At 42.6% G+C, this 15,900-nt stretch overlaps 1 protein-coding gene across 2 annotated transcripts; it reads left to right on the top strand.

Moving 5' to 3' along the window:
• Positions 1-1,319: 1,319 nt before the first annotated feature.
• SERINC3 (serine incorporator 3) lies at positions 1,320-15,181 on the top strand. Of its 2 annotated transcripts, none has more exons than XM_038369098.2 (10): positions 1,320-1,603; positions 6,105-6,266; positions 7,242-7,435; positions 8,232-8,311; positions 9,127-9,264; positions 9,982-10,151; positions 11,443-11,533; positions 12,119-12,296; positions 13,008-13,235; positions 14,270-15,181. In XM_038369098.2, exons 1-10 carry the CDS (start codon positions 1,451-1,453, stop codon positions 14,406-14,408), a joined length of 1,533 nt encoding a protein of 510 aa, XP_038225026.1. In that variant the 5' UTR covers positions 1,320-1,450; the 3' UTR covers positions 14,409-15,181. The 2 variants fall into 2 exon arrangements, with proteins under 2 accessions (XP_038225026.1, XP_038225027.1); XM_038369099.2 differs by having other exon boundaries at positions 1,500-1,743.
• Positions 15,182-15,900: the final 719 nt, after the last annotated feature.

The raw sequence follows: 15,900 nt of genomic DNA, 5'->3' as shown, positions 1-15,900 counted from the left end.
AAAACATGTTCGAAAGGAGAGAGAATCATCATGCAATCTGCTCAGTGACAGCTCATTTCAGTGCCGTGAGTGGGTGGGTGTGAGAGAGAATCATCATTTACTCCCCCCACCCCTCATGAAGAAGCCAAGTCCAGCAAAGACCAGACAGTATGCATGATCATATTTGAACATCTTCACAATCTACTGATAGCTGCATCTAATTTTGGCAGCTCAAGTGGGTGAAGTTTAGAAAAGTTCCACAATCTTTGATTTTCCAATTCAGATTTACCAGATTCTGTCCAGCGATGGCTCTTTTTCAGTGATGAATGTATGTTGTTTGTAAAGCTCTGGGGGAACTTTTACAATGAAAGACAATCCAACAATGGCCTATCTACATGATCACATGCCCTGTTGGGTAATGTGATGTAATCCCAACTGTGCTATAACAGAGTTTGGTTTTACCTATGCTGATAGGACTAAAATTTGTTACAACCATATTCAAAAATCATTTTACATTATTACCATGATAAAACACAGTGTGAACAGACAGACATGTATTTTAGGAGGCTGCCTGGGTTTTTGCGGGGTCGTTTTCTTCTCTCTCCCCATCAGAACAGGCAAGAAAAACAGTGGCCACAACACGACGCCGGACGTGGTTCATCTGGTTGCACAGACGGGGTTCATTATTTGGTTTTGATTTATGGGTATTTCCAGCCATGTATAGTAAATCCCAAGCAGCACCCCTCACAGGACACCTTCGTGAGCTTGCCCACTGGGGCCCCACCTCCCTATGGCAGAACATGACATTACGTCCACTTGCGACGTGTCGCCAAAAGAGGATGCAAGGAGGTGACATCACGCTCATGCAACACCCCGGTGCCGGCGGGTTGACATCAGGGTGGGACCGTGCCGTAAGGATTTGCGTTATCGTCACAATACACGAGGAGAGCGAATGTTCACAGAGTCTGTGGCCAGCAAAAGATGCTGCAGTGGCCCCACTTCTGCCGTTTAAAAAAATGACCTGATCGGTCTTGTCTCTGGTCTCTCCAGATACTGGGGTTCAGGGGCTGCTGGGGTTGGGTACAGTGGCCTTGAGGTGGGGCTGAGGCCTGGTGCCCCAGGAGGCGGTTGGCGGTTGCCATGGCAGTTGGTGGGAGGGGGAGAGGAGCCGCCCATGGCCCCGCCCACGGGGTGGAAGATATAGGGGAGCTTGAACGGCCTCGGGCCTTTCCTGTCACCTTCCACCCCGCTGACTAAGTGCCCCCATAGGCGGGCTCGAACACGGGCACCACCCACTTGGTCTCTTCAACCAATGACCGCCTCGCTGCGCCAAACGTCACCGATCACCGCTCTGGAGGCTGCCACCTCAGCCCCGCCCTCTGTCTTCTCATTGGCTGATCTACGTCCTCCCTCCCCTCTCCTAACCGATCGCTCCATGCGTGCAAACGTCACCACGCTCGGGACGTGACCAATGAGCGCTGGGCCGCGGGGCGGGTGCCCCGTGCTGGCGCAAGCGGCGTCGCTTCGGGGGCGGGAAGAAGAAGTCGGAAGAGGCAACGGCGCTCGAAGCAGCTGCGGCGTTACCATGGGGGCCGTGCTGGGGGTCTGTTCGCTGGCCAGCTGGGTGAGTGGCGGGGTGGCCTCCCCCGAAGGGTGCTGACGGCGGCGGCGCGTGAGGCCCGTGTGATCCGCGCGGAGACAACGCTGCTCCTCCCTCTGCCGCACCACCGGGGGGATGGGGCTGTGAGGCCTGCTCGCCCGGGGGTGGGTGTCGTTACTGCCGCTAGCGCTCGTCTCCAGGCCCGGAGACACCCGCCCCGGGTCCTAGTGTCGCCCGCTGCTAGCGGGGCTCTGCTGTGTCTGGCTGTTCGGGGGGCGCCTTCAGGTAGTGGCCGAGTTTAGAGCCCTTGTGCACGGGGCTGTACGGTCGCGTAGCGAGAGGCAGGCCCAGCCCTCAGGAGCTGCTAGGCTCGAGCTGGATAGGCAGGCGGTGGGGGGGAAGGCTTGACCCTGATAAGTGGTACTTGGTAAATGTCCCGAGGGACCCAGGGGATTTCTTGCTGTAGCTCAGTGGTTTTCTGCCTCACTTTGAAGACTAGAAACATTCTCTTCGTTTGTTTATTTGTGGGGAGTCCCTCCTCGTGTTTGTAACTTCGGGAGGCATAACACAGGAAGTAATCGTTGCGTCATCATCAACAACACACACATTGCTCTGAGAACCTAGCACGGGCTCATTTGGGTTATTGTAGGGCAAAGTCCACAAACCCTGGGGGTGGGGGAGGCGAAGCTTTTAAAAAATGCTGGTTACTTAGTCTGTTATAACAAAGAATCTTAAACATCTAGTGACGTCACTTACGTTGTCTTTTGTTGTTACTACTTGTATTTCATTAATCTTAAAACAATGAAAATGTACTTGCTACCTTCACTTTCTAGTTCTCTTGCAAAAAGAAAAGGAGTACTTGTGGCACCTTAGAGCCTAACAAATTTATTAGAGCATAAGCTTTCGTGAGCTACAGCTCACTTCATCGGATGCATTTGGTGGAAAAAACAGAGGAGAGATTTATATACGCACACACAGAGAACATGAAACAATGGGTTTATCATACACACTGTAAGGAGAGTGATCACTTAAGATAAGCCATCACCAGCAGCAGGGGGGAGAAAGGAGGAAAACCTTTCGTGGTGACAAGCAAGGTAGGCTAATTCCAGCAGTTAACAAGAATATCAGATTTCAGAGTAGCAGCCCTGTTAGTCTGTATTTGCAAAAAGAAAAGGAGTACTTGTGGCACCTTAGAGACTAACAAATTTATTAGAGCATAAGCTTTCGTGAGCTACAGCTCACTTCATCGGATGCATTTGGTGGAGAAAACATGCATTTGTTTTTTTCCACCAAATGCATCCGATGAAGTGAGCTGTAGCTCACGAAAGCTTATGCTCTAATAAATTTGTTAGTCTCTAAGGTGCCACAAGTACTCCTTTTCTTTTTAAGAATATCAGAGGAACAGTGTGTGTGTGGGGTGGGAGGGGGGAGAATAATATGGGGAAATAGTTTTACTTTGTGTAATGACCCATCCACTCCCAGTCTCTATTCAAGCCTAAGTTAATTGGATCCAATTTGCAAATTAATTCCAATTCAGCAGTCTCTCGTTGGAGTCTGTTTTTGAAGCTTTTTTGTTGAAGGATAGCCACTCTTAGGTCTGTGATCGAGTGACCAGAGAGATTGAAGTGTTCTCCAACTGGTTTTTGAATGTTATAATTCTTGACGTCTGATTTGTGTCCAAAAACACCATCCTAGCCACTATGGATGTAGAAGCCCTCTACACCAACATTCCACACAAAGATGGACTACAAGCCGTCAGGAACAGTATCCCTGATACTGTCACGGCTAACCTGGTGGCTGAACTTTGTGACTTTGTCCTCACCCATAACTATTTCACATTTGGTGACAATGTATACCTTCAAATCAGCGGCACTGCGATGGGTACCCGCATTGCCCCACAGTATGCCAACATTTTTATGGCTGACTTAGAACAACGCTTCCTCAGCTCTCGTCCCCTAATGCCCCTACTCTACTTGCGCTACATTGACGACATCTTCATCATCTGGACCCATGGAAAAGAAGCTCTTGAGGAATTCCACCATGATTTCAACAATTTCCATCCCACCATCAACCTCAGCCTGGACCAGTCCACACAAGAGATCCACTTCCTGGACACTACGGTGCTAATAAGCGATGGTCACATAAACACCACCCTATATCGGAAACCTACTGACCGCTATTCCTACCTACATGCCTCTAGCTTTCATCCAGATCATACCACTCGATCCATTGTCTACAGCCAAGCGCTACGATATAACCGCATTTGCTCCAACCCCTCAGACAGAGACAAACACCTACAAGATCTCTATCATGCATTCTTACAACTACGATATCCACCTGCTGAAGTGAAGAAACAGATTGACAGAGCCAGAAGAGTACCCAGAAGTCACCTACTACAGGACAGGCCCAACAAAGAAAACAACAGAACGCCACTAGCCATCACCTTCAGCCCCCAACTAAAACCTCTCCAACGCATCATCAAGGATCTACAACCTATCCTGAAGGACGACCCATCACTCTCACAGATCTTGGGAGACAGACCAGTCCTTGCTTACAGACAGCCCCCCAATCTGAAGCAAATACTCACCAGCAACCACACACCACACAACAGAACCACTAACCCAGGAACCTATCCTTGCAACAAAGCCCGTTGCCAACTGTGTTCGCAGATCTATTCAGGGGACACTATCATAGGGCCTAATCACATCAGCCACACTATCAGAGGCTCGTTCACCTGCGCATCTACCAATGTGATATATGCCATCATGTGCCAGCAATGCCCCTCTGCCATGTACATTGGCCAAACTGGACAGTCTCTACGTAAAAGAATGAATGGACACAAATCAGACGTCAAGAATTATAACGTTCAAAAACCAGTTGGAGAACACTTCAATCTCTCTGGTCACTCGATCACAGACCTAAGAGTGGCTATCCTTCAACAAAAAAGCTTCAAAAACAGACTCCAACGAGAGACTGCTGAATTGGAATTAATTTGCAAACTGGATACAATTAACTTAGGCTTGAATAGAGACTGGGAATGGATGAGTCATTACACAAAGTAAAACTATTTCCCCATGGTATTTCTCCCTCCCACCCCATCCCCCACTGTTCCTCTGATATTCTTGTTAACTGCTGGAATTAGCCTACCTTGCTTGTCACCATGAAAGGTTTTCCCCCTCCTGCTGCTGGTGATGGCTTATCTTAAGTGATCACTCTCCTTACAGTGTGTATGATAAACCCATTGTTTCGTGTTCTGTATGTGTGTGTGTGTATATAAATCTCTCCTCTGTTTTTTCCACCAAATGCATCCGATGAAGTGAGCTGTAGCTCACGAAAGCTTATGCTCTAATAAATTTGTTAGTCTCTAAGGTGCCACAAGTACTCCTTTTCTTTTTGCGAATACAGACTAACACGGCTGCTACTCTGAAACCTGTCTTAGTTCTCTTGCGTTAGTCCAGTGCTAAGATTGCAAATTCTGCAATGGTATGTCTAAGTTTAAACAACAACTGTTTTCCTATACATTATTTAATTCATTTTTTTATGTTTGTAGGTGTAAATTACTGACTGATCTTTGAAACACTTTTAAGATGTAGCTAAATAGTTGTAAAACTGTTAGTACTGTATGTTCTATATACTGCCATAAAACACTGGAAGCAGTTAGGTTAGTTTTTTTTCTAAGCTTGATGCTCTTGAAATCACTTTCTAAATAAGAAATTGAGAAACTTGTTTTAAATCCTTGTTTCCATAATTGATAAATGCTGATCGCAGTAGAAAGAAATGAACACACTCAACCTTTCATAAATAACATCTCCTAAAGCTTCTCTGTAATCAAGAACTTCAAATCTGAGCGTGCACAATTCATGAGGAATAGAATTCCTGACATCATCCTGAAATCATTCATTGCTGCCCCAGTATAACTTTATGCACATTATGAATTATAGAAATTTTTTTTTCTAAGAAGGGGAGTGGTGTTGCTTGTGAAATCTGCCCCCTGTGTTTTTTCCTTCCTATTAGTGGGTCCCTACAGCCTGGTAGCCATTTGTAATGAGTAGAAAGCAAAATAAGTCTTGCACGATCATGCTGAGAAGTGCAGAACTACTTGTTCTAATGTAATTACAGGGCTTGTGACCATACCATATTTCTATAATCTTCTGTTTTGTAAACTAAACTGTATTGTACGTGCATAATTTTATGCCTTGGAGTACTGTTATAAAACTAAAAATATAATCACGTGTGTGAAAGGGGGTGCCATTACTTAAGACGCTTTTTAAATTAAGACGATAAAGCAATAAAGAATTTATTGTGGGGGGGGTAATGCCATCAAGGTGAATCTTGATGTCTAAATTGATCACTTTGGTCTCTAATTTTTGTGATAACTTCTGCAGGAAGAGAGTGACTGGGGCTATTAATTTCCAGGGAAGCGGTATTTGGCTGAGTAGGGGACTGTGGTTAATGATGTTTAGCCCTTTTGAAAGTGATCTCTGTATAGAGAAATACCCTTACTGTTCCCATGTTGGTTCTCCAGATTCCATGTCTGTGCAGCGGTGCCTCATGTTTGCTGTGCCGATGTTGTCCAAACAGCAAGAATTCCACAGTGACACGTTTTATCTATGCCTTCCTCCTTCTTCTCAGTACGCTTGTTGCTTGTATCATGCTTGCACCAGGAATGGAAGAGCAGCTGAAGAAGGTGTGTATATATAAGACATTTTGTGATCTTTTTGTAACAAAGCCATGACTTGTGCTAGTAGCCCCAAGTTCTTCTTATTAGCCGTGGACTACCTCACACACACGTGCCCAAATAAATTGGAGATATTGAAAGGGGGGAAGTTCTCAGAACAGAAGAAAAATAAACTGAGTTGTAAATCTTTGGATTGCTAGAGCGTCACCCATGTGCATAATTGAAATATAAACTAAGTAAATTATGTTTTTTTTTTTCTTTTAAATTCACATTGTCTTCAGCACAGCTGCCTGTCACTGTCCTGCAAATTCTCTCTGTAGAGCAGTTCATTCAGGTTTTACGTTGCTGGGGAAGAGATTTATGTTACACCACTAATTCAGATGCTCCTGCTGTGTTGATTTAAATCCTTGAATAGGAAGAACACCTGTTCCAACTGGAGATAGGATCCTGTTAGGGTGGTGGTTGGAGAAGGGGATTCCAAGACCTGGGGCAACAAAAATATTAACTGACCCATGTGGCCTGAGTTCTGCCAAAATATCCAGTTGTCTGTTCAGAAGTGAGATGCCACTGAGGCTGCCAGGCAGAAGTGGGCAAAGGAATATAATGGAAACTTGCCACAATATATATGGAATGGCTTTCTGTTTGGCTCTTAGTTTGAAATATCAATTTCACTTTTTTGACACTTAGATATCTCAAGCCTAGAGAATGAGGATACCAAATTCACATCCTTGCTCTAAGCCTTACACCCTGATACTTTCCTCTTGGGTAAATTAGTTACTCTCTCTGTCTTGGTTGTGCAGCGATATGGGGAGGAAAAGGTGACACTAGGAACAAATCAGATCTCTGCCTGTGGACCAGATGCAAAGCCTTTTCTCACAATGTCCACCAGAGGGAAGCTAGCTGAGACCCTTGCATTATTTGTGTATTCCACGTATTTGTGACTGCGGTCTTAGAACTGCAAGTTACAAGTCTCTCTTTATCCAGGTGCCTGGATTTTGTGATGAGGGGCTTCATACCAGGCTACCACACATGAATGGCTTTGTCAACTGCGATGTGCTGGTTGGATACAGGGCAGTCTATCGAATCAGTTTTGCCATGGCAGTGTTCTTCTTCATTTTCTCTCTTCTTATGATACAAGTGAAAACGAGTAATGATCCTAGAGCCTCAGTGCACAATGGGTATGTAGGCATGGTATTGACTTGCCTGTTAACTTGCTTCATCTGTCTCTTACCAACTTCTTCCCCAGATAGTGACAGATTTCTTAGGTGTATGTGGATGAACAGCCTGGACTGAGTCCTTTAGTTCCTTTGCTGATTGCTAGAGAGCCCTGCTTCTGAAAGTGTGTGGGTAACCAAGATCCCTAGGAAGCCGCCTACTTGCACTGCATTTCTAAAGTACTGATAATTAGATGTTGAAACATTATGCCTTGAAATCAGATAACTCACCTATTCTGTCATTTTCCCAAACACTTCTCATTCTCTGGAGTTTGGCATTCATTTAAAACTGCCATCTTCTTTTTTTAAAAAAGGGAGATAAAGATGGAGTGGAAAGGGAGACTCTTGACAAATATATTTTTAGGATACTTTAATTAAAAGAAACCTTTTAAAATAACTGAGCGTTTGTTAAATATCTTATTTAACATTCTCTCTCCAAGCTAAAGCACTGAACAGTGTTTTCACACTATTCAGTTGTGAAATGTTATAGGTGGTATTTCATCACCAAGAACCCATTTGGGTGTATATGTACCCTGTCTGAGCATGTGCAAGTTTCAAAAGACTACTCTTATTTGGCAGTCTCCTGTGTGAAAAGACCATCTCAGAGCATCCCCAAATAGATTGTCTAATAACAACGGAACAGAATTGTATACAATCCATGTCTGTTAATCAGCCATATTTTGTTCATTTAAAACAGGGTTCATTGTACAGATAGAGGACCAGCACTGTCAAACATGTTTTGTCTTTTTATTTTAAAAAGGTTCTGGTTCTTCAAAATAGCTGCCATAGTTGGTATCATGGTTGGAGCCTTTTACATTCCTGAAGGGCCTTTCACAAGAGGTAAAGTTAATATATAGTCATGGAATCGCTTTTGAAAATACAAACTTTTTCACAAATTACCAGAGGTTATAGTTGGTGCATTCCAAGTTATGGTGGTTCTACAATACATACAGTGCAACCCTATTTCCCTGGAATGTTCTGGTAATTAGGGAAGTAACAAGGTAAGCAGTACATGTCCTGGGGCATAGCTGCAGTGTTTCAGATAAATGGGGCCGAGCTCCATATTTATAGTTAAATACCTTAATTATTTTAAGTGTTCGTATGACTGACAAAATCTTCTTTTCTATTCTGTCACTATTCATATTAGCAGGTGTCGGGAAAGACTTTGTTTGCCAAGGCATTTTAAGGATCTTCTGCAAAGACCTTTAAGAAGTTCTGTTCTCTTCAGTCAGCTATGCTAAGGAAGTGTTTACCTATGACTAGTACTGTTTGCATCCATTTTGTAGGATTGTTGGGGAATTAAATCACCTTTCATAAACTTTGATGGTTACTTACGTACATGAAAATAGTGTCTTACATTAAATCTTGAATTCTTCTCTCTGAAAACACTTTGGGCCCAATCTTGCACATGCTTAATTTGAGTAAGTGAAGTAAGTGAAACTACTTGCATGCTCTAGAGCCAAGTACATGTGTAAGTATTTGCAGGATCGATGCCAAAGAGTATTAGGGGACTGAATTCCAGGCTATATTTTCACTATTTCTCTTAAAAGCTGATAAGCCAGTTTATAGGTTAATCTGAGGCTAGTTTTTCTACCTAGTAAAATACAAATGATGAGAAATAACTCTAACTTAAATCCCTTTAATGTATTTTCTAGCATGGTTTATTATTGGCACTCTTGGAGCCTTTTGCTTTATCCTCATCCAGCTGGTGCTGCTTGTGGACTTTGCTCATTCGTGGAATGAGTCCTGGGTTGAACGAATGGAGGAAGGAAACTCTAGGTGTTGGTATGTGGGTAGGTATCTAAATCAGAGAATGCAAAACCTAACTAGAAGAAACAAACAATGCGTACATAGTGTAAGTACAAAAATAAGGTGTAGCCTCTTACAGCCCTGCCACTGTGTACATTCTGTACTCTGATCAGCATCCTACAGCTGAAACTTCACAGGTACCTGAGGAGTTAGAAGCTGCAGTGTTGCTCCACTATAGCTCTCTGTACACGCTGGTTCTAGTCCCATTAATTAAAATGGGAAGTAGACCTATCAGTCATTATCCAGTCTGATGGTCATAAGAAATAAAATGTAAAAGTTGTGCCCAGCTACATAGAGAGGCATGGTCTGAATACAGGGCTACAGCCATTGACTCCCTTAATGTCCTCAGGCAAGTCAGCTCAGCTCTTTTTAGTCACCTTGTCTGTATAATGGTGATAATGTGGCTTGCACCTCATGCTTGTAGGCTGTTGATGTGATTTTTTTTTTTTTTTAAATGGCTCCAGCAACAAAACCATAACAATTAGCAATTTAACTTAACTATTTTAGCTGAGAACACTAATGTCTCTGGCTCCTTAGATTATAAATAACTTGAAAGAAGGGCACTATAAAGGCACCCGGTCTGTGTGGGGTAGAGAGAAAATCTTGCCTCTAAAATTCAGGGCTGATAAGTGCTCCAATAGGGAGTCCGCAAAAGTATTTGTTTCCTCCCTGTGTTGAGTTAACTTGTCTTTCTTTTTCAGCTTTATTTTCTTGTACAAGCTTGACCTACATCTTGTCAATAATTTCTGTTGTGCTCTTCTATGTATTCTACACTAAACCTGATGGTTGTACCGAGAACAAGTTCTTCATCAGCTTTAATATGATCTTGTGCATTGTTGTTTCCATCATTTCTATCCTTCCAAAAGTTCAGGTACTACATTTTCTATTTTTGGTTAAATCCTTTTGTGCACAGATAGCAATATCTTTAAATCTCCTTTGAAGTATACCTTTGCTGTTTTTATAATACTCATTCAGAAAAAATTGTCATAGGGTGAGACCATGCTAATGATTGTGTGGGATAACTAGAAATAAGCAGAAAACTGAGCCTAATGCAATAGTTCCTGAACTGTGGACATTTAGAACATTTTACTGACTATCTGCAGAAAGCTGGCTGTCACATGATGCTGATTTCTGTCATTGTATTAGGCACATCTGAAATACAATGCACCAAATTATTTCTTGGTGCACTTAGTGAAAGCAGTTGCTGTGGTTGCCTCACAGATACTACAGCTATCATGGATCAGAGGGGAGGCATCCAAGAGTTGCTGGGTAAAACTTTCAGCATATCTAAATGACATCAATTGGATTTAGGTTCTTAAGTCATTAAGATGCTTTTGAAATCTTTCATAAGATATGGTGCGCTATGGAAAATTTCTAAGAACCCTTGGCCTAGTTAGCAAACAATGAATGGTGATAGATTAGTCTTCCTTTGCTCTGATTGATTGTTTGTGTTTCTATTGTAAGAAACCAAGTTGCCTTTTATGATAATTCTGCAACCCTTCTCATTTAATGTGGGTTTCCACATGTGTAAATTGAGGGTTGAATTTGGGTGACTGTAACAGGCAGATACTTTGATGACCTGTTTTGATGTCTGTTAAACACAAAATAGTTCTGCATCAGGTAGAATACATGTGCTCCACCTGGTTAAATAATACCCTTTTGAAGAATACTGGGCATATCTGTTAAAGATAGGCCTTGGGTTCTAAAGCTGCCACTCCCCCCCCCCCCCATCTCTTTTTTGAGTCACCACTTCTGCTAATATGCCACAGAGGATTACTAGATGTTGCTCAGAAGTTATATGCTAGACTCGTATTTTGCAAACCTGCTACAGTCAGAGTCTTGTCACGGTTAAGTCAAGCAAGAGCTTCTGATCAAAGATGGTGTGCACAGTGCATGTATTTGGGTCAAGAGATGAACGTGTGTTTCTGGCTTTCCCGTTGGCCTGGCACGGCGAACCGTGGCCAGTGGGAGCTGTGATCGGCTGAACCTGTGGACGTTGCAGGTAAACCATCCTGGCCCGCCAGCAGATTTCCCTGGCGGGCCATGTGCCAAAGGTTGCCGATCCCTGTACTAGATGTTAGGCAAATCCTGCAGCAATTAGGATTAAATGCAGCTCTGAGATGCCATTTTTTGACTCTGGAGAGTATTTTGTCTTTAAACAGGAACATCAGCCTCACTCTGGCCTCCTCCAGTCCTCTGTTATTAGTCTCTACACAATGTATCTCACTTGGTCAGCTATGTCTAATGAGCCTGGTAAGCGTCTATCTGCCTTGGTAGGAAGGTATTCCATTTTTAAAACAAAAATATGTCAGTGGAGTTTATTGTTATCAGAAGCCATTGTGCTGGGATTGCTGGTCAAATGATGCATTTGAGAATCCCTACAACATGTGCTTACTCAGGTATAGAATTGCTGCGTAGTCAGGTGGTCTATTCAGCTTCTCAGTGGCTTTTTTTTGTGTGGTGCATATTGCAGCAATCTATTCTGGAGGTCCCAAAGACCTGGTTTATAAGGTCTGGACTGAAGTTAATTCTCTAGCCCAGGCTTATTTGTTGACTTCTGTGAAATCCTTCCTAGTGAAACACAGAACTAAATATTTTGAGAATCAAGCAGTGTGGGGATTGGCATGTGGGAAGGATGGTATCTGTGCAAAGATGTAAGAAAGGGCTTGATTGGAGTACACTAATCTAGTCAAGTGCATGTGGGAAGACGTCTTGCCACTGATGCTACTAGGGAGTCCAATTGGAAGTCCAGCAGGAACTCTAGACTACAAACCTGGCTGACAGAAGATGACAGGGATGAGTTTTAATAAACTTTTTTTGTTTGTAAACCTCTTTCAGATAGAAGCTGCAACCCAAGTTTGTTGAACATCATCACACAGATAACTGCGCCCACAATAACTCCAGCTAATGCAACTGTCATACCTGCTACTCAGGCTCCACCAAAGTCCTTGCAGTGGTGGGATGCACAGAGTATTGTTGGACTTGGTATCTTTGTTCTTTGTCTCCTGTATTCTAGGTAAGATCCGAGTCACTCAGAGCAGAAACAGGCAGCACTTGCCTTCCTTTTGTGGACACTGGGTGCGTTTATGAATGAAATCTACCTGCCTTGCACACAAGGCTCTATCTAGCTTGATGTGGGCAAATAAAAATATGGAAGACTAGTAAAACTGTGAGGAGGGTAGAGGCTTCATCAGCCCTGTTCTTAATTAGTTGAAGTCTTAAGCTAAAATAGGCCATAATAGCATGAAGTGGGGAGAGGGATGTTACTTAAGTCAGAGGTAAATAGTAGGAGAGTTGTTTCTCAACTGACCTCCAATCACAAACACATTGGGGTAAGGTGTTTGCTTGGACTGGAAGTTCAGAAGTAGCACACTGCTTCCACTGATAGCAACTGGAATTATTTAGTCTTGAGTTTCCAGCTCTAGCAGGGGCTAGGAGTTAACTTCCTGATGTGATGCTGCCACCTGCAGTGATATCCAGAGCAGTGTCAAGTGCCTCTGGAGAGGGATATGTTCCTATTCCAGAGATTTGGGCCTCTGATATGTAACATGAATAGAAATAGATCTCCTAAGGAGCGTTCCTTTTTTACCCTTTTGGAAAAATGTCAGTCAATCGCAACACATTTTGGGGGATGTAAAAGATTTGACTAGTTATAGTCACTAGTGAAACCCACCCCTGAGTTCTCTAGGGTGGATTTTTAACTTTTCTTTTTTGGGTCATTTTGCAGCATCCGCTCTTCCAGTAATAGCCAGGTGAACAAGCTGACTTTGTCTGGGAGTGACAGTGCCATACTGGATGACGCTGTGGGAATGAATGGTGGATCTGTGGAAGACGAAGAAGTTTGTCGGGTCATGGACAATGAGAAAGGGGCAGTTCAGTACAGCTATGCTTTCTTTCACTTCATGTTGCTCCTTGCCTCTCTCTACATCATGATGACACTCACTAACTGGTACAGGTAGGAACAAAATGGGTTAACTTTTTAAACATTAAAATATATTTACGAAGGTAGGTGAAAGGTGCACCTGCTACCTCAACTCTGGGTTGCTGATCTGACTATCTGTGCAGCTTTAATTCCTGCTAGGAGAGTAACTCTTATGCCCCATTCACCTTGATATCCAGTGAGTTCACTGGTAGCTTAGGGATTGGAAGTCGGAAGGCTACTCCTAAATCTGGGACATCTGTGGTTTCAGATCTTTCCTTCATGATAGCTGCATCAAAGTTGCGGTGATTAGACTTTTTTGTTGATGAAATAGGGTAGTAAAGAGACAGTAGAAAGCATTAAATGCATTGACAGAAAGGGGGAGGGGGTGTGTGGTGGCAGCAGCCTGCATAAAGGATTGTCCAAATTTGCAAGGGCAAAAGATACCAGATTGACTAGATTTTTCTTCAGATTCCTGTGGTGTGTCTTTCCTCCTGTTGGCATAATGAGTTAGTCAGGGACTCTGTCCTTCGAAAAGTTTTGGTTTTGCGCAGCTTGAGATTGAGAAGACAAATAGGAGAAGGAATATTGGCAGCTACAGACATGGAAGCCACTTACGTACTGAGGGTTCCCCCAGAGCTATTGAGACTATCCATCCTGAGGCTGTGTCCCCACCACCTACTTACTGCCTTTTTCTTGTGATTGGCTGACCTACTACATGGGGTAATTTTAGTGCTGCTGTGAGTGCTGTCTTAAACAAGGAAAGAGTATATGGAGGAACAGCTGCCTCTGATAAAGAACTGAAGTTGGTTCATAACTGGCTGTAGCATCAATTGTAAGAATGGTGATGCATAAACATACATAGGCTGGGATGTACTTAGACTGGCAGGACACCCCTCAAGTTCTGAAAGGAGGGATTTTGCAGTTTAGGGTTTTCACTTATAAGACAAGGAGCCTTTTTGGAAATGATGGTGGAATGTTCCAAACATGCTGCACCTTCGATTCAGTAAAAGTGCAGAGACGGTGGCAAGAGGAGGCTTGTCATTAACAACTATTTTCCATTGTTACAGCCCTGATGCAGACTTCAAAACTATGACGAGCAAGTGGCCAGCTGTGTGGGTGAAGATCTCCTCAAGTTGGGTCTGTCTCCTTCTCTATGTCTGGACCCTAGTGGCTCCTCTTGTCCTTACCAATCGGGACTTCACTTAAATGATTGTGCTTGTGTGAGATTATGAAAATGCCTAAAGTTCCTCTGCTGAAAGCCAAAACGTCATGTATTGCTTCAGTTATTTCTTGAAACTAAGGCAAATGCATCTTTTCATGTTCCATGCAGGTGGATAGAAACTGCTGGATTGTGTAATGCTTGATGCAGTATCTAAACTTCATTGATTTTGATACTATTTTATTTTAACCTATACGTGAGGTTAGCTATTAGTGCATTTTTGAAATCTACCACCACAGCTGTAGTAGTGTTACAGCACAGAAGAAACAACTGTAGTATCCATTAGTTCCAACACAATATTGAAGAGAACAATTAAATACTAAGTAATATATATATTTAAAGTACAAGCTGCGTTTTTAGCATAATGCACTAAATGCTTCAGTATGTGGAAGTGTAAGCCATGCTGTGTAAGTTTCTACATTCCATTGCAAAAGGTTGTCTAAAAGAGCACTCTCCTGTTTGTGGGCAGAAATTTTATACATTCCCTACAAGACCAATATCTTGAAGATGTGTAGCTGTTAACTGTAATTCCTGTTCCCAGAATAATACTTTTAGGTTTTATGGAAACTATGCTTTTTGATTTAGTATATTTGCCAAATGTTTTAACTTTGATTTAACTCTAAACTCGGATACTTCTGTTATTTCAAATTAAAATTATGCTGGAATTTTTATTTCTCAATTTGTGCTTGTCTGAGTTAATACACATTAAATTGTCAATATTTGCACTATAAATGCATTTGATTAAAATAGATTAACTGTTCAAAGCATCTTTCAAACTTTGTCTGTTCCAAGTAGGTGCAGGGCCTGGGGCAGAAAGTTCATAATCTCCCATGATATTTTGAATTCAGCAGCTGTATTAACTGCCCTTTAAGTCATGTGGTATCTAGAAATTAATGGCTCAAGTTGTGTGTCAAATACTTAATCTATGCTCTGATTAAACATGGTGATTACACTTTCATTCCAGTCCTCTGATGTTGGATGGCGAGTCTGTGATGAGCACACTTACAAAACACATAGCAAAGTGGACTTACCTTTTTACTGCGGACTATTACAATTAGACCACTAACACTAGTTATTTTACTAGGAGGTAGGTATCCAAGTTTGTCTTCAATTTTTAGCTTTGTATGTGCACTAGGATGCAGTAAAATGTTAGGTTTCAGAATAGCAGCCATGTTAGTCTGTATTCACGATTACAGACTAATACAGCTGCTATTGTGAAACCTGTCATTATGCAAGGCACTGGAGGAAGTGAGCTGTAGCTCATGAAAGCTTATGCTCAAATTTGTTGTTCTCCAAGTTGCCACAAGTACTTTTTCTTTTTAGTAAAATATTAGTAACAATTCACACCTAAAAGTATGTTTAAGTTTCTCAGCATGGCCACTTCCTGCTATGGCTAAGGAATTGTAATTTGGCCAATAAGTGTGTTTTATAACAAAGGAAATGACACACAACTGTATGCTGGTAAGGAAGGAGAGTGGA

This window comes from Dermochelys coriacea, chromosome 13 (assembly GCF_009764565.3).
Source record: "Dermochelys coriacea isolate rDerCor1 chromosome 13, rDerCor1.pri.v4, whole genome shotgun sequence".
Classification (NCBI taxonomy): domain Eukaryota; kingdom Metazoa; phylum Chordata; order Testudines; family Dermochelyidae; genus Dermochelys; species Dermochelys coriacea.
This window is presented reverse-complemented; position numbering and strand designations above follow the sequence as displayed.

Excerpts from the sequence above, each read along its gene's own strand:
- SERINC3 (XM_038369098.2), top strand. The coding sequence starts at position 1,451 with ATGAGCGCTGGGCCGCGGGGCGGGTGCCCCGTGCTGGCGCAAGCGGCG. Across the intron at positions 6,267-7,241 it reads TGGAAGAGCAGCTGAAGAAG|GTGCCTGGATTTTGTGATGA; the intron begins GTGTGTATATAT and ends CTCTTTATCCAG. Across the intron at positions 11,534-12,118 it reads AGCTATGTCTAATGAGCCTG|ATAGAAGCTGCAACCCAAGT; the intron begins GTAAGCGTCTAT and ends AACCTCTTTCAG.